At 32.6% G+C, this 27,760-nt stretch overlaps 1 protein-coding gene across 2 annotated transcripts in view; it reads left to right on the top strand.

The window, feature by feature from the left end:
* LOC123524618 (QRFP-like peptide receptor) overlaps positions 1-27,760 on the top strand; it is a 207,622-nt gene that overhangs the window by 117,130 nt on the left and 62,732 nt on the right. The window contains exon 1 of one of the 2 annotated variants that reach the window (XM_045302937.2): positions 16,749-17,271. The exons of the other annotated variant lie outside the window; for it this stretch is intronic. Coding sequence (XP_045158872.2) covers positions 16,968-17,271 — 304 coding nt within the window. The 5' untranslated portion in view covers positions 16,749-16,967. Of the gene's footprint in view, positions 1-16,748; positions 17,272-27,760 lie in introns of those variants that run through there. 2 annotated transcript variants of the gene reach the window in all.

Below are 27,760 nucleotides of genomic sequence, written 5' to 3'. Positions count from 1 at the left end.
AATCCAAATTTAGTACTATGTTTCAGTACTTTCTGGAACAACAGAAAACGCCAACGCGGTGTCAAAGTAATCATCGGTCTCTCGGCAATCAACTCTCGGCGGATCTTAATGCTACAGTTCTAGACATACTGGTAGGAAAAATTAGTTGAAACATTATATGGCAAACATTGCACATTAAAAATCTATTTTCTTATCCTTTTTGCAAACGAGTAGATATAATATTGTTCAGATAATTGCCTATGGTTATTATTCTTGGGTTATGTAAGTCATATAATGTTACAATTTCAGATCAATAACTAAAGATGACTTAGACATTCTTTAATTAACGGGCGGAAGTTGGATATACGGTTGAATCTCCATATCTCGAACTCCATTATCTCAAAATTGCGGTTATCTCGGAGACGATTTTTTCAAGTACCATCCCGAGAAACCCGTGCACAATATGCATATCATTTTAAATCGAATTATGGCTATCCCGAAGAAAAACGCTTGATCCCCTGGAATTTGAGATACTAAGATTCAACTTTAATATGTTTTAAATCTGACATTATTCTGCTATCACTAAACTTGGTTAGGATGATATCTATATTTTATTTAGTCGACTGGTTAAAATACATATATCGTGATATTTGCTGCAAAAAATCGTCGATGACCTATTTTGTAGATTATATATTCATATTAACATTTAGGAGACCGAGTGCAGCCAAAGTATCACAGTACAGACCAGAACACACTAAATTTTGAAAATGGCATACATTATTATCAAATTATATTTTCTTACACTATTATTTAACTTTTTTCTATTATACTGATATCATTTACAAAATTGAAAGTCGCGTACATTTATAATATGTATTGTACTTCAGAAAAAAGATATATAATGTTATATAATATAAATTATTATATGATTATTATCTTGTCCACAATAACGGCCATATTACGTATTGGACACCACTTCAATGACGTACGTGACCATAACTGTTCGTTACAAAATTACTGCATTAGTTTTCAGCTATTTCAGATAAGTATATACTTACATGTTCAAGCTTTTAAAAATACGTCTGTTGATAAAACTGGGGTTTAGTATTCATTGAAATATATAAAAAGTAATCGTCATATTTTAAATAATTTTACACATATCTCTTAAATTAATAAAACATATCTAATTAATAACATGCAAAGTATGACTGATTTATTGAATATGCTACCTCAATAATGATTTTTCATTGAAACATATATTGAAAGCGTGATATTTCCCAGTAGATGTAAGTATAAATGATCGAAAAGATTATTGTCCGTCATTATACATATAAGTACCGCATGTATGGATTCATTGTCTGCTTATACTTTACCTGTGTCTTTTATGTATGTGATTTTTATACAAACTTACTCTACCATTTGGTTTCAGTTGATGGGAGGGGACTGGGGATGAGGGCGGGGGTAGGGGGCAGCGGATTACAATTTATCATTTCTTATTATATCTTGGTCCTGACTTTTTTTTCTCCAAAATATGTTTTAATGAAAAAAATATTATGTTCCATTTTATAATCCTCTTTATATAAACTTAGATATGTTATAATCTTTTTTGAAACGGTCAGTGAATTTATGTTGTATGCGTTCTCATTTCATAAATGTTGATATAACGGGTACTAGTACTCCTGTATCACTAGGTAGAACTGCATGCGACATAATGTGGATCTTTGGTTGTGTCTCAGGCAACCTCTTTATGCAGTAGCCAGTATGTGTTCTTCTCACCCTGTGGTAGGATTTAATTCAGTCTAATACGCTTGTTTCTATTAAGCCACGCTTACGCTAACGTTAACGTGTGATGACGTCAATGTTTTAGTTGCGACCAAGAAAGAGCGCTTCTATATTTTATCTACTGTTTAAGATAAAGGGCACAACAGAATCGAAATAATGTATAGAAAAATCGTGTTTTACTTAAATTAATACACTCAAAATCGGTTATACGTAATTCACTCGGGCCCTGAAAGTATTCCGCGGACGTATAACCTTTCGTGTATTAATAATGTTAAAACGCGGTTTTTCTATACATTATTTCTTAATTAAGTTGTATGTCACGCACACGTTGTCCATGTAACAGTGATAGCAATACTGGTATACTATTACTTTAAACGGATGTGTTTAATTTTGCTTTAAAGCGTGCATTTTAAAAATATATATCTAACAACTATACTGGCGAAAATGCTGCTCACTCCCTAACATAACGTGCTAGTTTTTTTTTAAAATAATAAAATAACAGAATTAAACCCCGGTTGCGATTTTACATATGGAATTTGGTACGAATATTTATGACCTCAAATTATTGCATGATATTCATTGTCACACAACATGACAGTGATAGTTACAGGACCTGTATCTGTTAAAAATTTCCATAGTTCAACAGTAATATATTATGGTCAGTGACAACTTATATATGTATACTTTAATGCAGTAAGAGTAATATTAGAAGCAGCCCGATTCTTGATCAGCTTCTTAAAGAATTTAAGCTTCTGACACTGCGCCTAAACACCCGGAGTGTATAAAGATATCATCAACAACAACTGCATAAAACGGTATAATTACACCTAAATTTCTTCTATAGAATTGTTTGCCCAGAATTGTTTCAGGTAAAGTCGCTTGAAGACAACTTATTTTGCCAGGAAGTATAAGATTATTATGATATTATCTGTCTCTCAGACAATTATCTTCATTTATTTTCTGCGCAGGCGTTTAGGAAACCAATTTAGAACAGCAATCATCCCGTTGTGATATTTTGATTAAAGTCAGTAATTCCTGTATACCTTCTTTTTGTGAAACCTTCTTTACAAGGAAGTTCTTATTTTCTGATAATATATCATCTATACATCTGTCTGGGATCATGTTGGAGAAAACTAATTAATCTTCAAGGGGACATCGATCCTGGTTTATTATCCATGATACTGGGAAGTCTACGTCATCACTCTATCTCGGACGTTAATTATTTTACTTATTTACCAGTAATAGGTTGGAGTAAAGAATTACACGTTACATTACAAGATTAAGATATCAAAAGTGTATTTTCCACTGGAATAATTTGTTTTTAGATATTTCCGTCTAATGGAAAAAAAGCTCATCAAATATATTCAGCTTAAGGTATTAGGTCACTAATAGAAAACCTCCTTTTTGAAGAGTATTCAATTCCTAGGATAAACCTTCTTTTACTGCAATTCTTATGGGGGCGTAGGTTCAAGCCCTACTGGGACCAATTTTTTTTCTACTTATTTTCCTTTTTTTTCTAGTAAGTTTTTACTTCTTTCAAGACTTTTTATTGATTTCTTGTACAAAAATGGAAAAAGATGAATCTTATAAGCGATTTCTTGGTGTTCAAAGTGAATTTACTACTTAAACAGAAGGGGAAGAGTTACACATCTTTAAAAATATTGAGTTACGCGCGGTAAAAGTTCTCTATTTTGCTTTCACTCTTAGATTATATATTGTGTAAGAAATTTAGGTGGGTTTTACGTCTGCCCTAAGGTTATTTGTAAATGGAGTAAGCAAAATTCAAAACAGAAACTAGCATTCGACCTTATTTTTTCAATGTTGAAGTATGAATTCTGTCTCATTAAATCCGTTTACTTGAGGCACCATAGAAAAAATGATGTTGACATTTTTATTTTGTGTTTTATAATTGTTTACCAATAATTTGATGTTTCTTTTATTAAAATTAATGGTAAAATGAGTTCTCTGCAAACGTTTTGGATAGTGGCTATTACTTTGAAATTTGTCTCTACTTGAGCTTTGAGAGATACCATAAGTTACACGAAATTTATAAAAAAACTGCACGGTAAAAGTTGTTTAAAAATTGCTAAATAGTGCAAAACACGGTTACCTTTCAGAATATACCAAGCAAAGGCCATTCTGTAAACATTACTATTAGTGATCTAATACCTTAACTTAATACATAAAATAATTGTGAAAGGGAAAACTACATTCAAAATTAAATTTCATATATCACATACATTTGTTAAAAACTTCCAAATGTTTTAATTGGCAATATACATTTATATTACGCTTACTTTAACATACTTCTTTAAACCTAACACTCATTGTATTGTTTATACACAAGAAAATCCCTAGTTTCTGTTGAAATTACATAGATACTACGTAATAATTAACCATATCTTCAATTATAAATTTGAATCTAGTATATCTTTAACATATGTGTGCAAACTCCAGATTCAAGTTTAGCCCTTATCATGCTGGACATGAATGATTCTGCCTTTGCGACCAGTGTAGATCAAGATCAGCCTGCACATCCGTGCAGTCTGATCATAATCTGCACTGTTCGCCATTCAGTCAGTATCCTTTTAGTATGCACCACTTTTAACAGTTAATGATACAGTCCAAATTGAAAGGTGGACAAGTTTGTTATTGAAATTTAGCGGGATAAGGGTTAGGGTGGTTTTCCTGTCCTTGGAGTTCTTTAAAAAATATATTTCTTTTTTTTTTCGTCGTGTTATGGGAAGGTAAGCCTACAATAAAATTTTAAATGGTTACGAATGTTTGATTAGATATAGTTCGATTATCATCAAAGTTTTGATTATTTTTATATCAAGAAAGTATGTTAATCTATACATATTTTGAAAGAGTGCTTTTATTTTCCTAAACAAGTGTCTGAATACATTTGATATTTCCTTTCATAACAAAATGATATGGACCAATATAAACGTCATTAACTTTCATACGTATTATACATTGTCAGGAAAAACAAGCAATACCCACAAGTTTGACTGCATTGTATTCACTCTTTCCAAACATGTTTCAGTTTTCTGACATTGTTTTATTTAAGGACTATTGACCACTGTCGTAGCATATTTAAAGGCATACTTAATGAAATATTAAATGTCGTTAATAAGGCCTAAAAAAATTCTTTTGTAACATGCTTAAAAATTTAGGGTAGGTAGGTCGGAATTTTTTTTATTTTTTTTTATTTTTTTTATTAAGTGAGACTTTTCGGAAATTATTTTTGTGTAAAAAATTGAATACAAATAAAGGGGTTATGCCTTTAGAGCATCAGTAAGTTGATTTCTAACATCACTGACCATGTTTAAAGCATAAAAAGTGCAGTTTTGCAACTTTTTGTTGAAAAAATATTCTCCAAGGCATTTAGCAAAAACATTTAGGGTCGGGCCAAATATTTAGGGTAGGTCGGGATACCGGAAAAAGACAATTTTTTACGCCTAATAGGAAAAGAAATAAACAATAGCATTTGTGCTTATTACAAGTTATTAGATGCAATAACAGATCTATATGACATTGTAGATACGAAAACGTCTTGACTAATATCTCTACTGAACTCCGTTCATAGAAAACATGGCAGTCCGTTTGTGAAATTGTTTGACATTCCGGTGGACTGCTGAGTACAAACGTACTAATAAATGAGACTAATATCCGTATCGTACAAGTGTTGATAGAGTTACGGGGGGCCAAATCTAAATGATTAAAATGTCGGGAAAATGCGATGAATAAACACAAACTTTTTTACATTGGAATAGAGGATTGTTTCCGCCTGTGCACTCTGTAGCTTTAATATCGTCACTAGTAATAACAAATAATGAAAATAGTAATGCGCCAGTATTCCATTTCTACTTACAGTGTGCAGTTTTGCTAAATATTCTGCGTATTAAGTTATCAACAAGTTCAATGACGTGAGAGTTTAATACGTAGTAAAACATAATCATATTCTGATGTTGTTGGAATAAACTAATATCACTGACTGCAATTATCAATTTTATTCAACGAGTATAATAAATTCAATGTGGAAAGACACAAATGTAATATCCTTTTTTATCACATGTAAGTTTTTCCTGTTGAAACATCAATATTTTTGTGTCTGAAATCATTAGTCCTCCACCTTTGATTCATGTGGGGAAGTTGGCAGTTACTTGCGGAGAACAGGTTTGTACTGGTACAGGAACACTGGTTAGGTCAACTGCCCGCCGTAATACTGTTGAAAAAACGGCATTAAATCCAAAACAAACAAACAAACATCAAAATGTATTCTTTCTTTACCTATTACAGACAAAAACGTCTCCTATCAATAAACGACGTCAACGTCAATGTTTTATTACACTAGTGTATTATCAAATTAATGTAATGGCTTTATTTCACTACCACGACGTCAAACATGTGATAAATCGTTTTATTTATCGTTACGTCTTAAAATGAAACTTGTTACAGTCCGTTTCAAGCGTTGATAAAGATATTTGTAATTAAATCAATTTCATATCATTAACAGCGTGGCGATAACTTATAGATTAGAGAGACAAGTGATTCCATTGACAAGGACTTTAAACACTTAACAAAACAGCCTTAACTGACCCATTCAAATGCTTGCATTGCAATCATAGCATAAAAACAATGCAACAGCAATGATGATCTCAAGATAATGTCAAGAAACACCATAAGAAGTGCAATATAAATTCGATGGGTTACATAAGTGATGCTTATTAAATGGTGAATTTTAACTGAATATATGATTTAAGAGTTTAAATTTTGTAAAAACACATTTTCATACAAAACAATTACAGAGACAAGATTGCACGTCGAAATGTCTCTATCTCCGCAGCAAGCATAACATTAAATTCCAAATGTCAATTCAGGTTATTTCTATGATGCAGTGTTTGACACGTTACGTGTTGTGCATCGGAATTGGCAGATACTTCTTTAAAAAATCTGACGAAAGTCCAGGGAGTTTCATTAATATGTAAACAACGTCCTTGGAAGTGTTTTGACATGCCGTTCTTGTAACAAACAATTATCAATGGAAAGTTGTAATCAAATGACTGAGGCTTTACTGTAAGTAAATAAGATGTTTCCGACTTTGTATATTAACCCTTAGCCTGCTAAATTTCTAGAATGGACTGGTCCATCATTCAATTTTGGCAGTACCACTTATTAATCAAAGGGATGTTCACTGAAAATTTATTCACTGAATAACGAACAGTGTAGACCATATCCGTGCAGGCTGATCTTGGTCTGCATTGGTCGCAAAGGCAGAATCACTTGCCACCAGCAGGCTAAAGATTAATTATCTTAAACTGTTTGTTGTACCTTAACAGGTCAAACGATGTATAAATCTATTTCACAACTTATTAACGTGATAACCCGTATATAGTCATCCGTCGCCTGAGTAGAACGTTGCTCTATCAACCATTTTCAACATTTTGAGAAAATCGATCAGAAACTTTGATATATCAGCATATTTTGCTCACTGCAGGTTGAAAATGGTGAAAAAAAGATTGATTTGTTTCCTGTTGTTTAGTAGATTCTGCCCAATTACCATTTTTTAAACCTTTTTTTTTTTTAAATTTTTTTTTGCTTCAAATTCACTTTACTATTTTTGAGATAGAGCGATAAACAACGAAGACAGATCAGTATAATAATCAGACGATATTATGTGTGAGAGATATATGCAGCCTCAAACTACTAAATTATTTAATTCATTTCGATGTTGTTTAACCCTTACCCTGCTAAATTTCTATAATGGACTTGTCCATCTTTCAATTTGGACAGTACCATTAACTGTTAAAAGGGGTACATACCGAAAAGATACTGACTGAATGGCGAACAGTGTAGATCATGATCAGACTGCACGGATTTGCAGACTGATCATGATCTACACTGGTTGTAAAGGCAGAATCAAACGTGCCCAGCATAATAACGGTTAAGTAATTAATGACCTTAAGATAATAAACATAGAAATGACCAATTCATTCTCAGATAGTTATGGATGCGGAAATTTAATAAGGATATTCAATTTATTGACAAATCATGAGCCGGTTTTTATGGTATTTGGTAGCGCCTTGTCATGACGTACCTGTGTAACATTACGATATTCGTATACATGTCTAAAACTTTATATTTCGATTTGTCGGTTGTGTTGCTTTTATTTTACCGATACCGGCGCTTCTTGGTAACTTGTAAAACGCCACTTTACAGTTTTTTAGTCTAATTCTTTCTCTTTTTCTATGAAATTATGTAAAAAGCATTCTGCTTTTTTTGTCGTCGGCATCCCTATCCGATTATTCGTTTCTTTATCGCGAAATCATGTAGTCAAGTAATTGGCGGTGACATCTCTTCTAACCGCGAGTAGAGTGATAAGATTACTGATTATGATAATAAAGGTAGCGAGAAAACTCTATGCCAATACGTAGGCCTGGTAGATGATTTAATGCTATGAACAATTTGTAAAGTCGTTATTAGAAGGGAATATGCAATATTTGTCAGTGAATTGAGTAAAAATGGCTTAAGAAAGAGTTTAGTGAAACATATAAACTGGCGGATTGTACAGCATAACGTATTAATGCCATATAGTGTAGTAAGACCATGAAACCAGTGTGATTGCTAAGACAGTCTAGACAGTATATATGTCAGTTATCTTTTGTTCTGTCTTCTGTATCAATGTTATCTTGTCTGTTTATCAGGAAACATGTCTGGTTATATTTACGTGTAAGGATATGAATGTCTTTTTAATATGTTAAAGCACTGCAACGTGGGGGATACATGCCATGCACGTTTTCAGCAGCATTATAATATTATGTAATGTGTTGTAAACCTATGTTTCTTACGTTAGTAGACTTTATAATTAGATCTCATGTGGCTAAATTATATAAAGCAGAGCATCAAAGAAAGAAATTTCTATTCATAAAAGTTTGGGGTGTTATTTTCTGGTAGACCTTGTATCTACATCATAGCATTTTATTGGAATGAATTTCCCTTTTCCTGTAATGGAACAGACTAGAACAGAAAGCCAACTGGTAACATATACAAGATAGTACCTAGCTCATTACATTATCATAAAAATGTTATAACGCATGTCATTTTGAACTGGACAGTATACTTTTCTCCGTTAAGGGTATTTTGCAAGCAAAATTAAAAACAATCTATAGTGAGTTATGTTGAATATAAAACTGATTAGGTCTACATCCGGCCGACCGACATCTGTACGTTTTTATGTATGCACTTTATGTTTCAAATATTTCTTCGGTTAGGAAGCATTTTGGCCGTTTTCAATACTTTCATTCGGGTTAACTCATAGCCGCATATACAATAATTTATACTAGAAAGAGTGCAGTATTATGTCACATTCTTATATACACGGCTTCCTTTTTCTACTGTAAATATTAGTAGCAGCATGGCTGCTCTTTTGATACTTTTTCAACTAAACTATCTAGAATTTTTAAGCAAAACATTTTCTACAATAAACCCCATTTTAAAGGAACTGAAGTCCAGCCTTCTTGATTCATACAGCAATAATTTTCTGTTAACTAAATATTTTCCATTTGTGTTGTCGTACGATCTGGAGGTCAGTGCCTCCAAGTCATTATATTTATATTTATCATATGACACAAATTCAGCGATCATATGTTTGTTTACGCTTTTAAAAGAAGAGTGTACTTATCTAATGCATAGAATAAATCACAATTATATGGCAAATATCTTGAACACAGTCGCCAAATCTTCTCGCAGAGAAGTCTCGCAGAGAAGTCTTTTGTTATTTGTATATGTTATATAGCTCCATTTGAAAGCTTTTACGTAAATGTAAATGCTTTGAGCAAAAACGCAACTGTAATTTAACGCAGATTGTTTTGTTTCAAGAAAAGACAAATGAGCCGCACCATGAGAAAACCAACATAGCGCATCCACGCAGTCTGGTCAGGATCCGTGTTGTTCGCTAACGGTTTCTCTAATTGCAATAGGCTTTGAAAGCGAACAACATGGATCCTGACCAGACTGCGCGGATGCGCAGGCTGGTCTTGATCCATGCTGGTCGCAAATGCACTATGTTGGTTTTCTCATGGTGCGGCTCATTAATCAGCAAGAGTGTTCACTTTTCACTTTGATGACCTTCAATCTTTATCAAGTAAATTCTTATTGTGAAAGAACATTTAATACATTGGAAAAGTAAAATATATGATGCATTATTTTAATCACATCTATTAGACGATATTAGAAATAATTCTCTTCAATGCAGAGAACACCAAAACAAAAAGAAGACTCGATATAGTGAAGCTGTTCTTAAATGCCTATGTCTAATACAAACTGGCATTGAATTTAATCTCCGACCACAAAGGAGTAGAAATAATATAAACGATGAAAAAGGCATTCTTCCGATAAATAAAATATTAAGCCACTAATACGTCTATTATAAAGCGTTATGGATCAAAATGTCAATTTTGAAATTGAATAATCTTGTGACTATCTCTACTCAGATATCATGTGATCACAACAAGTAAACAGACGAGTGATTTGTTTTGCTAGTTAAGATTTTGTCCACTGTATTTTTTGAGTGAACCACTGTGTTGCATGAGAAAACATAAATATATATAAATATAAAAGGAAACAAAGCTTTTACATTAGAATCAACGCACGTAATTAGCCACTCTCAATATCGAATAATTGTGTAGTATTGATAAGTTATTGTGACACCCCCCCCCCCCCCCCCCCCAAAAAAAAAAAAAACAAAAAAAACAAAACAGAAGAATGTGATATTTATATTATTATTACATGAATTTCCCTTCATAAATTCCCATTACCATAACTATTAAACACTTTTAATGATACCTTCTGTTAAGTATCATGAATAGATACCACACGAGTGTAACAAAACATTTTAGGTATTTCCATAAGAATAATTAATATACTTTCACAATAATCTTTTTTTTTTGTTTCGCTAGATTAAAAGAAATAGCACATGTATTTGAATGCGCCACCAAATATTATGAATCCATGAACAGGTTGCTCGATTTATGGTGCTATAAAATTCTCCAGTACAAGGATATCGTATTTGATATTAATTTGAACATAAGACACCAAACAATTATTGACAAATGTCAATGACGGTAAATGTCATTATTTTCATGTCTAGATGGCAATCTGTGCTAAAGGCCACCTCTGAGTAGGTCATTACTATAAAACCGTTTTAAATAGGCGAATATTTTTCTCTTCCTGTTTAGCTATAAATAAAGAAAATTTACTTGTGTTGTGAGACCACTTGTCTATGAAGACCACTTTTTTTCATTTCAAAGAGTAGACGTTACAGACAGGTTTGACTTATAAGTTTTTACCTGCTTCATGAGCATTTTGTAATTACGTAGTATTGTATACGTTATACAACATATATTGTAAGTGCATGCATATACTTAAAGTTTTATGTAACTTAACAGCTCCTGAGTAAAAAGTCTCTAATTTTACTTGTACTGGGGACCTTCTCACTGTTTTGATTATGTAAACCAATGATATAGATACAGACTAAAACGGCATTTGCTAAGTAACTAAGCAGTGAGTTATACACGTAAAACCAGCTTAACTCAATATTCCGGCTATCTCGAAGGCAAGTCCCGTTTCGAAAACACGCGCACAAAGTACCATTTTAAGTCGAATTTTGAAGTAAAACGCTCGAATCTTTGGAATTTGAGATACCTAGATTCAACTGTATTTTGTTCTAGAATGTATATATATTTACTTGTTTTTTTTTAAGAAAACGCATTCATTAAAAATCAAGACATGCCACGAGGATCCCAAATACTTACAAAAAAAAAGAATTCACAAAATTTAATGTATGTCCGTATCTAAAGGCTGCTTTACATTTTATTCAATAAAATAATCAACTATAAGCCCTTTTTAAGGGAAAAAAACCTAATATATTTCATAATTAGAAAATAATTCTTGTTCTCAAATATTTTTATTATCGACGAAACTCCAGAGGTTGCCATATGTGAAATAAAAATTGCCCTCTGCGTAACTTGTATATATCCAGTATGCCATTGCTGCAGAAAACTATATAAAGTTTTGTTAAATCCGAAGTCCAAGTATTGCAGTCTGCAAAATACGTCTAATAAACCAAATAAAGGAACTAATTTTCAGTACTGCAAAATTCTTAATATTTACTCCTACACAGTTGTGAAAGTCATGCACTATTATTTTTTTGTGTAAGAGAACCGTTTTGTAACTTTTTAACATTAAATTAGTCAAGCGCTAAAGAACATCCTGTAAAAAAAGATAATTTAATTTACATTAATAGCTTGAAATAAGCTCATGTTGGTGAGCTTTTGTGACCGTTCAATGTCCGTCGTCCGTCGTGTGTCGTCCGTACGTCAAAATTTTCTAAAAATATCTTCTTGAAAACCACTGGGCAGAATTACACAAAACTTTACAGGAATAATCCTTGGCTAGCCCCCTTTCAAAATTATTCAAAAAAGTAAATTCCATACAGAACTCTGGTTGCCATGGCAACCGGAAGGAAAAAATCTTCTTGTCCAAAACCGCAAGGCATAGAGCCTTGATATTTGGCATGTGACATAATCTAATGGTCCTCCATGAAGATTGTTCAAATTGTGCCCTGGGGTAAAACGAGGCCCCACCCCGGGTGTCCCAAGTTTTACATAGATTTATATAGGAATTCTTTTATAAATCTTCTTGTCTGAAACCACAAGATATGTAGCATTGCCTTGTGGTCCTCTACCAAAATTGTTCAAATTATGTCTCTGGAATGAAAAGAGGCCCTGCCCTGGGTGTTCAAAGTTTAACATAGACTTACATAGGAAAAAAATTCTTCTTGTCTGAAAGTTCAAGGCCTAGGCCTTTGATATTTGGTATATAGCATTGCCCAGTGGATCTCTAACAAGATTGTTCAAATTATGCCCCTCGGGTGAAAAGAGGCCCCGCCGGAGGGGGTGTGTGTTCACTTATATGAGTTATATATGAAAACATATTTAAAAAATATCAGATCATATTTCCTAGACTGTTTAATTATAATTACCTGATAACACCAAGTGATTAGGGCTCACCTAACTGTGACCTTGACCTACTGACCTACTTTCTTGTTTTTAAGATACAGCCTTGAAATTTGGCTGACATGTACTGTTTTGCACACCGATCTTAAAACTGACTTTCAGTGACCACGAATGTGACCTGCTGACCTACTTTCTTAATATTTTAGCATCACTTTGATATTGAAACATGTAGCTCATATTACTCAGGTAAGAGATCCAGGGTCATCATGACCCTCTTGTTTACAAAAACGTAAAGGTAGTGATTTTATACGTTTAGATACTGCGAGTTTAAATCAGGCTAAACGATTTCCCTATGACAATTAAGTATTACCAAAAAGTAAAGATACAGGAAACGCTTTGTGAAACAATAAAAAAGCTCTGTCTAGCATTTTGGAGACTATATTATTAAAGAACATTTAAAACCAGTTATACCTTACCCCCAGGAATACACTGCTACCCATTTAGAGCCGGGTCGAATGTGAGAAATTGCCTTGCCCAATGACACACCGCAATGGAAGAAGCCAGGAATCGAAATATGTGTTTTCATTTCCGTAGGAAAACGCCTTAGCCCTCTCGACCAGTCACGTTTAGCATTATTAACATGTATAGTTTTATGACGATTAACGGAAGTTTTTAAAATACCTTTCAGTTTAACTCTCAAATAATGTGAGATCAGAATAAATCAGTGTCTAGCGCATCTAAACGCCATTTGAATTCAAAATGTAAAATAATAATACTATCTTAGGTTTAAGTTGTGTCTGTATAGGGAAAGAACATACATGTTCTTACTTGGAAATATATTCACAATCGATCACTGTGACAGATACGTGAATTGGCCACAACACTTTTCATCCATAAACTAAATTTTATTTAAAATAATGCAAAAATAATGATCCATAGTGATTATTTTATTTTTTAAGCACATCTGTGTCAAGCTCATTCTCATCATCAGAAGTGGTACAATGTAAGTGCTAAAACCGGGAAGAAGCTAAACTTGTTCTGTGAAATGTTTATTTTTACGATATCGGTAGCAAAGTGCGATAACATTTCTGTAATACAAAGATCTAAAAATATTGATGTCATATAAATGTAATGTAAAATCTGACAAGCCTTGTTTCTTGTGATGCATGTAGACCATATAATGTATCTTAAGAAAAATATCTAAACATAGATACTGTAATTGACTACGTCTAAGAAAAAAAAATCTTTTCTTCTACCAATAATTGAGGTTATATCTTTCCGCTAAAAGATAAGACGCTTTTCGATTTAGCTGGGTATAATTAAATTTTGTCTGAATACATAAATAAAATCTATGACAAGATTCTTTGGAAAAGGCCACGCATTGACTAAAAGGTTAATATACTCTCATTTTCCCCTAAAAATACGACATTTATGATGTCCAAGAATAATTAAATATCGTCGAAAGGTAACAATGTATTCCCATTGAAAACGCCAACACAGTTCCAGAGCAATTATCTAACGGTCTATTGATTGATGTTATTTCTCCAAGTCAAAGACCCATTTGCAGAGCAAGAGAACTGATTTATCATGATTATAAAATATCATTCTTATTTGCAGTATATTTGACGCTCTGCAATGTTCTAACTAACATTTACATTACAAAAATCTAGCCTGGATTTACATTATGATAATATTTGAACAGCCCTACTTTAATATTAAATGGCATTGAGCATTCTATAAATTATCATTCAATTATATTCAAGCATTTGTACAGCTGTAACCATTGAAACCTTTAAAGTAAAAATGAATATTTGACCTGCAAGAACACCGTAACATTTTGGCGACGCCTGTATTACTTGATTATATAAGGTTCGTGGGTGATTCATATGTTCATTTACACCGCAGGTTAATTGCCAGTTTACAAAATGTGCTTTTTTCGTCTTAGTAATTGTCACAACACAGTAATATTACGGCAAGACGCTTTGGGAAATAACAAAACATATCTGAAATTATTGCACTTCTGATAGGTGTAGTCAGAATAAACATGCATTTGTGGGGAGGTACTTTCGCTTCACGATTGTTTTTACGTGGATCATTCTATAATTGAATGTTTCAAGAATGTCATTTAATTTGTTCTGCAATATTTACAATGTATTACTGGGACATTTCGTTGAAATATATTCAGTTTTACGAGGTAATACAGTTTGAATATGTACAAACTTAAAGTTTGTTTCCTTTAATTGCAACTTTTATGGATATTTAAGAATATGTTATTAAAGACTATAAAGAGTTAATTTACTACTCTAATAGCTCGTATGAATTGATCTTTTCCAGAGAATTACCACCAGTACAGTCCTTTCATCAAATCAACAAGATCAAGTTATTTTATCTAGAAATAAGTGAAGATATTATATTCTCTTAGACCCATATGTTACAGTGATTTTTTAATTCATGTCACAATAAGTATGGACAAGAGACAATTTCAAAAAAATATTCGTACAATATTTATCAGGAAAATAGATCTCCTATGTCACATACTATAACAACTAGGCTGTCAGGAAAGTAATATTCGGCAAATATATTTATTCCAAATTGGCAAATAAAACTTGTAAATGAGAACTCTCAACTTGTGGTATTTCTCAGCATTGGTAACCTGATTACTAACTGTTTTTGTGAGTTTCCGTTCAGCAATGTATCTTAAATCTGGCTCTATTTTTAGTAAAGAATGTGAACTGCCTACAATGTATGGAAGAATTCTTGGGTGTCGGTATTTGCCTTTAAGGAGCTTGATCGTTCATATATTATTTCATTCAAACTATTCGTGAAGTGAAATATTGGTATAAACAATTTTGAATAAATATAAATGACTTTTGTGTGTTTTAAGTTAACGTGTTTATAATAATTATCACCGAACATTGGTTCCAGCTTACAGGAATGTATACGTCATCATCAAACGGTTTTACAAATATTTATAATTTACATTTTTTTAAATTCAAGTTTGGGAAACAAATTTGGAAACACTTCGAGTTCGAAATTACTGTTTTCCAAAAATATGTATATTTTATTGTTTTGCTATGTTTCAAGGACTGAGACGAGATTAAACAATCATAAGGATAAATGGTGTTCAAGTACAAAGACGAATAATCTCAATATCTAGGATTAAAATATTATATTTGTTACTGTAGTGTCAAACTAAATTGAAAACAGGTTATTGTACCATCACAAAATGAAATATTGTTCCATCATTACAAGCTGAATTGTATACAGGTTATTGTTCACCATTACGCTGGACAGAAAGATGAAGTGTAACTAACTTACAAATGACAGCAAATTAAGACTGTAACTTTCTTCCGAAACAGATTGTGTGTAAAGGATTTTAATTTTTGTTATATCTTGTTTTTATAACCTGGAGGTGTCACGAAGAAGCCATTAACGTATATTGAAAATTTGATGAATTGTGACAGTTTTTGTGTCGAAAAAAAAACATGTTACAAAAGAAACAATGCTGCAAACATACGTATATGTTTGTGTACAGTAGCTGAAGGGTTGTTGGCTTAAATTGTCCGTTATTTATCTCCGTTTTCGTCAAGCAAAACCAAAACGGTTGATTGAGCTCTTTGTTTTATCAGATTCTAATACAATGACGACAAAAATTGGTAATGTAATTAAAAGTCTAGAACTTACTGTTAAACATCTATATAACTTACCAATACTAATTATACCAGACCAACCAGGTGATTATGTCTGGATATCAATAAGAAGGCAAAAGTATTGTATAGTGACAAGTGACTGGCTGTAATTACTACGCTACTGTCATTGTTCTCAGACTGTCATTTATCGTATTCACGGGGTCTTTATAAAAATCATTAGTGTTTAGCAATTGTGCAGTAAATATTGTTAGTTTCAACTAAATTTTATTTTGTTATCTTATGACAGAGTGAGAGAGAGAGAGAGAGAGAGAGAGAGAGAGTCAGTTCGTAGCAATGGTTATTGGAAAATACAATTATGTTGGCAAAATAAAGTATAAAAGAAGGTACTTGTTACGTTGCTTTAGGTAAATTAGTAACTAAAATCAGTTTAGGAAAAAGGCAATATCTGTTGTTTCATAAAGATATTGGATTTAAGCAACAGATTTGATATTATCTGACTTTGATCTATTGATCTGGTAATAATCTTAATTCAGGAAGTATGGATACACGGGAAAATAATGCAAGTTTTGTGGAAAACATATACAGTATCACAACATCAGACGGGAAATCAATTAATAGCTCATTAAACGCCACCGCTGTTAGGAATATACTGGAAGACCATTTACTGGACACAGCGGAAAAAGAGAAAACAATCACCCTTGGATTAGTTATGATGTATATTCCGGCATTTATTGCCGGATTGCTTGGGAATAGCTTCATTGTTGCAATTATTATCAGAACGAAAAGTCTCCGCAATTCTACCAATTTGTGTTTGTGCAATCTAGCATTTGCTGATCTGTCCGGTAAGCAACACAATATAATTTTATATGTAATTTGAAAACTTTTTAAAAAACTATTTTAAACTTCCCGTTTTCAACACGTGGAAAACAGTTTCATTGATACGGCTAGTGTGTGTCATATTGGCATACCAAAGGTCATAGTTGTCCGATAAGGTGTACCGTTATGGTTAGAAGACACATCCACAGCCGTTTATAGACACTCAGCGATATACCTTTCGATATCTTTGTATTTGATCTTCAAACTGATACGTATCAGATGCTGTATTTTCATGATTTGCTTAACCAATTATGTAAATGTAAGACTGAGTGCTCACGAGAATCTTTCATATAAATGTGCGGCTCGGTGGTTGACATTGAGATAACTTGGTCGAAACGGCCAGTTACCGGAACATACGCCTAGTATCTAATAAAATCTAGAAAGTAGATCTCTCGGAAGCACCGAGAACAAGGCAAACAGTGACAATTGCAGATTCGGTTTGATTGAGTATGTTCATGAGCAGTAATGGAAAATGCAACACTGTCCACGCCCCCTAGCACCGGTTTATTCTAAGTCTTGCAAAATTATTTGAGGTATACTTGTATATGATTCATGTTATATATTTAAATCCTTGTAAATCATGTTAATGAAGTTGATATGTTTCCCTTTGACAATGTTCATTCTGTTGTTAAATATAATGCATATGAAAATATCTGCGCAGATATTACAATTGAAATATAAATATATTTAAACTTAGCTTAGGCTCAGATCCAGGTCAATGGCATGTTGCATCTCACAGTACGCTAGGAATGTTGTTTCTGCTATATGCCATTCCACAAAAAGTCCTTTCTAATAATTTCTTTTTTATGCCTAAAACTGTAGTAAAGTTAAAGTTCAAACTGAATACGGAAATAATGTATTTGCACATAAGACGTTACTATATGTAGAGAAATAATATATACGTCATTGAAAATAAGCCCAGGTCAAAGATAACTTATTGATAGATCAGACTCCTGTTCGCCATTTAATAATTACAGAATAACTCTTTGAATGACATCATCATCTCAGCGATCACAATCAACTACTAATGTGATCAAAATAAGGGAAAGTATTTTGCTACATTAAATTTATCGTCAGCAGGGTTTTCACGGGTATAAAAAGTTGTAAATGATTTTTAAGTTGATATAGGAATGAAGTTTTAATCATGGTTTACGATGTGTCATTAATGTTTCCCGTTTTCTTCTTTGTTGATGACGGAGCTATGTTTAGCGATAAATCGACTTTTATAACCAAAGTCAAAATAAAGACAAGAACACCACAAGAAATGAAATACATTAAATTGGTGGACAATAGATAAACCTACTTGTCGAATGAAATGAACTTGTTAAAACTGATGCAATATTTAACGAGTTTGCATTTTGTAAATACATAGTTTTATTGTTTCAAAGCAAAGCCAAATCCTATCTTTTTAAATCCAGCAACAGCAACAGATTAAGTTTCAAATGCCATTTCGGTTAAAGCTTTAAGACAACGTGCTTGAAATGTCGTGTGTTGTGCATTTTATTGAAAGGGTATCTTTTATAAAGTCAGAGAGGTGTAAGGAGTTTTATTGGAACATTATTTAGATGAAAATCGTGTTCTTGGAAATATGTTAGTTCTTTCCGCCTAGCTGAAATAATTCGCTTGTTAAAGTCATTACCTAAAGACATAAGACAACAGCATCTTTAAAATAAATACTTACAATGCAGAGACAAAAGTCAAAATAAAAAAATCTGAATAGACCCTTTAAACTGACCCTCTAAGTCACACACATATTTCGGTAGTCACATTGAATTTGCTTAATTTTTTATAGGTATTAAAATCTATTTAAATCTTCATATCAATTTCATCAGCTAATTGTTAACAAACCATAGTCAAATGAAACGTGAGCATATTCGCAAAGGTTGCATACATCGCAAATAAGATATGTTAAAAACTGAGAAATCTGATTGTACATACCCCATATTATAGATTAAGCAACTTTTCAGGTAAATGACACCCCTCATACTTTACTATATCCATTAAAGGAAAGACGACCATTGTCACAAAGATCGAATTAAGTTTTACATCTGTAATTTAGCTGGTAATAAAAATGCAAAATTGTAGCTTTATGAAAATATGCCTAATGTATTTGTAGGAGTGTAAATAACTGGTCACCGTCACCAGCAATGTTTATAATCTTGACATAATCTTGACCAGTAACTTAAATTGCTAAACTTTGTGCCCTAAAACAATTCTTTTGACATTAACACAGAGGCTTTAAATTGCTCTCGTCGCGTCATTCTTGTCATTTCAACGAAAATCATCTTTTCCTGTGTCGTAATGATTACACTTTTATCTTACAGTTTTAAAGAGATAAACTGCTCTAAGTAATTATGTCTGCTAACATCAAAGAAAGTGTTAATGGCTTTATTATGGTATTTAATTACTTTGAGCGAAGAAAAGGCATGATATGATGCACTTTAAATAATGTACCTATATAGACGAGAAAACATGCATGCAGGCATTACACAATGTTTCGTGTGAAAAGTAAGCATTATAGACTAAAGCAAAACAGTAAAAATAAATAATTTTCAGACAGAATACACTTGTATTTTTAAACCATCTGCCTCTAGTGTTTTCTCTAGTTATGCCATCATATTTCGTTATTCTGCCAGAAATATTATGTCTCCCACACCACTGTGGTGGGAGACATATTGATTTACACTTGTCTGTGTGTCCGTCCGTCTGTCACAAATATTATCCACACTCTTAAGCCGAACATTTCTCATCCGATATTCACCAAACTTTAACAAAATGTGTTTGCCAATAAGTCCTCGGCCAAGTTCGATAACTAGTCAAATAGGCCGGGCACTTCGGAATTTTGGCCCTTGAACCAAAAATCGTTGCCAGTATCCGCACTCTAAGTGATTGGTCCATGGTTGATGCCAGTATCCGCATTCTAACTCATTGCTGCATGATTGACTCAGATAAATACTTATCCAGATAATTAGGCAGTTGTGGGAGACATGCGCTTTTCTCAAAATCAGCTCTAGTTCTACTGTGATTTTCTCACAATCTGACCTGCAATACGAATTTGAAAAAAGTGTTTTGGCAATGAGGTATCTCTAGCAAATGTGCATTTTTAATTTACTTTATTATAGAAGTGTTACAATTATTTTGTTTCATTATAATTACCCATGAAAACATCATGATCAGTGGGTCAGTGGTGCAAAGTAATTCATATTTAGATGCAGCCTATTAATCTTAGTTGTGAAATCAAATTTATATAATGAAATCAGTTTTCATTTTTAATGATTTCCTATTCGCTGTAAACTAAAATGTTATTACTACTTGACAAGAACCTTCTTAATACCCTTCTGCGGCAAGAGTTTTCTTGTGGTTTTCTTGCATTATTTGTAAATAACATCCAAAAGAGTTACCTCTAAAATCATTTTATTGAATATGTAATATAACTTTATCATGCAAAGCAGGATTTGAATATCAGTTTGCACAAATATTCCCCTGGATAAGACAACATGACATGCGCAAAATCCGGGCCATAGGTCTAAGATCAAGGTCACACTTAGAAGCCAAATTTTAATCAAAGTGTTTTGTTATAACATATTGTATATATACAACAATGATGTTTATACATCATTGATAGATATCAGTTCATTATGTTATACTGTAGTAGAGAAAATTAGGTGTCTTCCAGTAGGGGACTTTGTATTGCATGGCAATACTTCATTCACATGTTTATATTGTCCTGTAACTTTAGAACATTGGGAATTTGAGTGACTCTGGTAATATTTACGAATGTATCATCGACGGGTTTAAATGCAGTGATGTTTGATACACCAATGCCGGGTTTAAACTCAACAATGGCGTCTGGTGAACAATGACCAGTTTAAAATCTCAACTTGTGCTTGGTGCACGGACAAAAGTAGATTTCTTGACTGTTTTTCAGAATTTAGGTTTTGATCGAATTTTTACAATAGACAGAATGCAATTTACATTTCAAAGATGTTTGAAAATTAAAAAACACCCTTCTACCAACATCAGAGACATTTATAATTTTGCAAAATAAAGCCATATTTCTCGAAAATTATTGTTACAAATTAGGTGGATCAAACAGCAGATCGTTCTTCTTTTGGTACATAACATACATAGCCCAAAGAAGAATATAGGAAGCGTTGAAAAGCTACTGAAGAAATAGAAGTTTAAGAATTGACAAATAATAATAAAAAAACGCATGTAAGTGCACTACTTACATCAGATATTCTTTTGACTGCATTTCTCTTTATTTCAAGTCAGAAAACACAAACACTTGAGAATATTTATTGATATTACCTTACATTTATTGTCTTCGTGAGTGTAAACAGAGAGTCATATTATCATAAATTGCATTTTACTGGTATTAAAGTAGTCAAAAGCTGCGTTAATGTCTTAACATATCTCTGTAATAATTCGAAAAACATTGCAAGTTGCACACCATTGTCATCTTCAAAAATCGCTGATTTAACAAAGAAAATTAATAAATGTTACCAATTTATTATTATTTGCAAATATGAAAAATGTTTATCATGTTTTGTTTTGTTTTTATTTATTTATTTTTTTTTTTGTAATGATATACTGAATTTTGATTTGGATTAGATGCCAGTCAAAAAAATGGTTTTATTTATTTATTTATCTTTAATAAATCGAATGTTCACTTTTACGGCCTTGGGTTTTCAAAGTTGTAAATGTATGTCTGTATTCTATAATATCCTGCACCACTATTGAAATACTAATGGTATTTGGTTGTATTGACAATTACCATGAACGAATCATCGGTTTTAAAACATGTATATCTTCATAACTTTGTTTGAAATTTCACTGTTTCTTACCTTATGAGAAAAACCGAGTTTTTAAAAAAATAACGGTTTTGTCTCTTAAGTCTAAACTCCTCAGACACATCCCCACACTATGAAATGTCGTTAAAGGCAAAGAAAATCTCCTCTATAAGTAACCGCTCCCCCCACCACGCACCCACCCCATAAATGCCAGAAATCTTAATCCCCAATAAACAGGATCCTGCTGGTCCAGTCTGATAAGGGTCCATAAAACCCGTGCAGACTTGACATGTAGTCCGTGTCAGATGAGCATAATTTATATATGTACAGATAATTGGTTATTTCCTGTGTTTTGCACTTTATTGATTGAAATGCAGCTTTTTTTCAGAATATACCTAAAATTATTTTAGTTGATAATATACTATTATTGTAATTGCTCAGTCATGTTGAGTAATGTCCAGACCTATTAAATTATAGCTCTTACAGCAAAGCCATTCTCACCCTTTTAGAAAACTCTAACCTTTATTTGATATAAAAACAAAATAATTATTTAAAACTGAAAAAGAGAAATGACAAGTATATTTTTATTCAATTATTATGATCTTTTTATCTAAGTAACAAAATAAAGCCAGAAAAATTGATCATTGCGGATTTCATTAGAAATTAAAGAAGCGTTCAGTTGCATTTTTAAAGAATATCATTGTAATAAAACTTGATTTATAAACAAAAAAATACTGTTGTATCTTAACACTTTGTTTGTTTAGCCCTAATTTAATCAGGCTTTTTAAACTCGTTATAAAGGTGAGAACTGGACTGCTATAAAGGTGAGAAATATCACATGCAATCTGTATACTACACAGTAGCCATACAGTAGCCTATTATGATAAACAGAAGCTAGTCTATCAATGTTCCAGTCATGTGTATTAGCTCTTACCGCCAATACGCAGACCTTATCATCACCATGGGCCACATACCTCGCATTCCAGAATCAGGGTCTTTAAACACCAGATACACGGATAGGGAATTGTTCTACCCACTCTGTAAAGTAATTGTATTCCGCTGTCCCCACAGAGGCTGTCTGTAGGCGGATTCGCAATGTCATTAAATAAACTGAACGCCCAAACGTCTCATTATGTGTCTAAGAAGTATATTATATTTTTTGTCCGAAAATAGTCGAGGTGTGCAATTCGTTTCGACATATTGCGGAGTGGGGGTGTATTAATTAGTTGACGCAGCTGTACAATACTGTAAACGTCTATTTTTATACAATGTCCTTCTAATTAGCTACTATTAGACAAATATTTTTACAGTCATTGTCCTTGCCAAGGTGATTAATATCTAGGCATTTTACAATTTATTCTTGTAATGTGTTTTTAATAATATTTCAATATTAAATGCTTTAAATTCAATAACTGTTTTACTGTGTAAATTACCGTGATCATAATTTGTAAATGTATGGTTTAACCTGAATAAATATCTATCTTTCTTATCCCTCTTTAAGTCTCCTCCTATAATGCATGAAGTCATTTTAAAATGCTATCCGTATAATCGTAGAGAATTTTGCATAAAATGCGATAAGTACAATCGTAGAGAATTTTGCATAAAATACGACAAGTACAATCGTAGAGAATTTTGCATATTAAAAATGCGATAAGTACGATCGTAGAGAATTTTGCATAAAATGCGATAAATACAATCGTCAAGAATTTTTGCATAAAATACGATAAGTACAATCGTAGAGAATTTTGCATAAAATGCGATAAGTAAGATCGTAGAGAATTTTGCTTTAAAGTAATTGTCACATGCTATATTTCACAGCGGGAATACAGAGTCCTTTATGAAAATACATTGATGAGATTCTTTCGTAATCGGCTGAAGGCATAATAATCTCCTACTCCCGAGCTCGTCTATCATGGTTTCCTGGTTAGTCTTAGGATTATGCTGAACCTCTGATGCAATGTCTTTCCTTTCTAATGCGCTTGCCAATCTGATTAAACTATTTTTATGATCATCTAATCTCTGTAAAAGAGGAATGCCGTTTTTACGAGAAAGTTCAGTTACTGAACAAGGGATATTACATGCATTGCAACCTAAACATTTAGCATTGTTCTAACAAATATATGTGTTGTTTTACAAAAAGAAAACTATTTCGTATTAGATACAAATATTTGTGAAGCTACTCGTTTTGAATATTGAAGCTCAAATATCCATACGAACTAGTATCACGTTTGTCTTTTATTACCATTTTTGTCAAACTGTGAATGAAGGTTTGCATTGTGAATCAACAACAAACAAAGAAATATTTAGACGTACACATACTGGCTCAACATTACACCTTATGCAAGAACAAGCCACACAAATTATTATCAATAAAATTGTGTTAATAGTTCTGTCGTTTACCTCTTCATATTCATGTCTAATGCACTGGCAGCAACTATTCTTTGCTTGTACATAATTATACTTTATTCATCTATGATTATAACTTGTGGTGAATAATTAAAACATGATTCCCTTAATGATTCTGAGGCTTATAAACATCTGTATGTGGAAGGCAAGGAAGTGGTTGTCATATCTTAAGCAAATGTTATTGGTGTTCTAAACAGATGGTACGTTTGTGTATGTAATAAAAATTAAACGTATTAGATGAGAATTTGCTATATCAAGTAATAAAATATGTTAATGAAAGATGAATAAAGTAGATAATTATTTGAGACGAACTGCACAAATGAAAATATAAACGATTATGAAGAGTCCATCTTAATTCCTAGTATCGAAGCTCTATTTTTGCTTAAGTAATTGTCTTTCATTCTTCTTGCTTTTTCACATATAAACACTACCCATAGTCCAGTTAGTAAACATGATGTTTTGCCGTCTCGAAAATAAGGTATCAGAGTTCACAATATAGCCTAGACATGAATAACATTATCGTACCATTGTAATGCATGTAGTACCCTATTTGAAAGTGTTATGATATTTAATTACAGGTATTTAGGCGTGCGGCATTGCCAAGTTGTATTAGTTGTCAACAATCATTTGGGTATACATAATCACCTTATCTGCATGTCGTGAACTCAATTTTAATGTTTAGCTAAATTTCATTTCGACATTTTTCTTCATCATAGCTGAAACAAAACTTTAAACAAATCAGTCAAAAGTGATCAATAACAAAGCTTAAGGTTTAAACCAAATAGTATTAGATGGCTTAGATTTAACAAAGAAATAATTTTTATAGAGGAATTAGATCGATTAATTTTCAAGCTCATTTAAGATAATAAAATCTCAGTTTTTGTTTTAATCATTAAATGACAATGAAACATAATTATTCAATTTTTCAAAAGTAAGAAGTTTGTTAAAGGCGCTTGATGTTTAAATGTTCAAAGGAGCTGAAAGGATAAACTGACTTGTCATTGCAATGCTTATCTAGCGTAAACGTTGTCTTCCCGATACTTTCATGTATTGTCATTTACAAACACTCTGTCAGACGTAGTTCAAAGAAATGTCAGACAGAACAATGACATTTATAATTATGATGCTTCTTTCGGTACTCTAGATTATAATTTTATCGCTTACTATTTACATCAACAGAAGACAACAAATATACATATACTTAAAAGGAAAAAGGTGGGCCGGGCCGCACATTGCTAAAAAGCTATTTCCGATATTTTTGCACTTTACTCTTTACCTAAAAAATCACAGGTTTTCATTGTGAATTATTTAAGCCGCGCCATGAGAAAACCAGCATAGTGCGTTTGCGACCAGCATGGATCCAGACCAGCCTGCGCATCCGCGTAGTCTGGTCAGGATCCGTGCTGTTCGCTTTCAAAGCGTATTGAAACGAGAGAAACCATTATCGAACAGCATGAATCCTGATCAGACTGCGCGGATGTGCAGGCTGGTCTCGATCCATGCTGGTCGCAAACGCACTATGTTGGTTTTTGTCATTGTCTCCCATTTTCTGAAGCGGCGTTTGCAGTGTCAACTGTTGAATCATAAACGTAGAAATAAAAGTTTAATTTGCCGATAACAGTGTCTTTTACTTGTCAATAAATAGAAGCAAGTTATTTCAATGTTTCAACAATTTATTAATCGTTAAATAACAGATGTCTGAACACATTGTTCATGTATAAAAGAGTGTTTATGCATGAAAAAAACAAAACAAAACAGTACAGTAAACTACATTATTGGGCTATTTTGTCTCTATTTGCAGATATAGTAAATGTAGGAATATGTGAATGGTAAACGTTAAAATGTTATACATATACATGCTTAATTACTTTAGGAAACATGAACAGTTACAGAAATAGTACCTTTGATAACGTAGTATAAGCATGAATCGTGTACAAATAGGCTTTTCTCCTGTCCAGTACATATCTTTTTTATGCAAAACAGGATTTAAATATGGGTTTGCTCAAAACTTTTCCTGGCAACGTATGATACGCAAAACCCGGACCCTTTGTTGATAGGTAAAGGTCACACTTGGATGTCAAAGGCCAACAGCTGTCCTGTCCGGTCTGTCACTCAACAATCCTTATAGGGATAATAATATTTCTTGACACTAATGTACCCCATTGTAAGACGACGTGTCATGCGCAATACCCAGTCCCCTAGCTCAAATGTCAAGGTCACACTTGGAGGTCAAAGGCAGATACTTTTCTTCCTTTTGGTCAATTACTCTGTCATCCATGAAGGGATTTTAACATTACTTGGCACAGATGTTCCATAATGAGACAACAGTCAGAGGTCACAGGTCAATAAGAAGTTTTATCCTTTCTGGTCCATAACTATGTCAATTAAGGGAATTTTAATATTTTTCCCCCATAACGAGAAAATGTGTCTTGTGCAATAGCAGACCTCTAACGCAAAGGTCAATGTCACACCTAATGGTCAAAAGTCAACATTGATCTTTTCATGTCCTGTCTGTAAAATATTTTTATGTCAGCTCATGTGTCATATGGACCTAACGAAAACATTGTGTTTGTGTATTTTCTCCAGAATTACTTCCCTTTAATATAATGATTCATTGTATTTTTTTTCTCATTTTTTCCCCATCAATTTCAAAACGAAAATCAAAATGTTCATATATTTATAGATGTGAATCAATCAATAACTTCAGATTTTTGTATATGCAAATTGTAATCCAAGTGTTGTGTTATAACCTATTGTATATATAGTACAATTTTGTATACATCATTGACGGATATCAGCTCATTATGTTATACTGCAGTTACTGTAGAGAAAATTAGGTGCCTTCAAGTTGCATGACATTACTTCATTCACTTGTTATAACTAAGCACTGTTTGTTTTGATTTTTAGATAAAAATTAAAACAGAAATATCCATTTCTTGCTCTTTTAAATTCAACGTTTGAAATGAAAAGATTAATTCATAACAAAAAGTATACAGGCATAAACACCAAAGTTCATATTTTATAACATCTTTTCGCAGAAATGTCAAAATAGCAAATAAACAATAAGCCCTTGTAACAAGTTTCTTCTACTCGAGGGCTGAACGCAATACTGTAGTAACTCCTATTAAATGAAGAAGGACTTACGACAGTATTGCGTTCAACCTCGTACTGCTCTTTTGGGAACAAAGGAATATGAAATGAACTTGAACGAAGTAGTTCACATTGATGTATGTGTCTGAGCAGCGCTTATCTATTA

The sequence above is a fragment of the Mercenaria mercenaria genome, chromosome 3 (assembly GCF_021730395.1).
Source record: "Mercenaria mercenaria strain notata chromosome 3, MADL_Memer_1, whole genome shotgun sequence".
NCBI classification, from domain to species: Eukaryota; Metazoa; Mollusca; class Bivalvia; order Venerida; family Veneridae; genus Mercenaria; species Mercenaria mercenaria.
The sequence above is the reverse complement of the archived record's forward strand: the minus strand, read 5'-3'. Positions and strand labels throughout refer to the sequence as shown.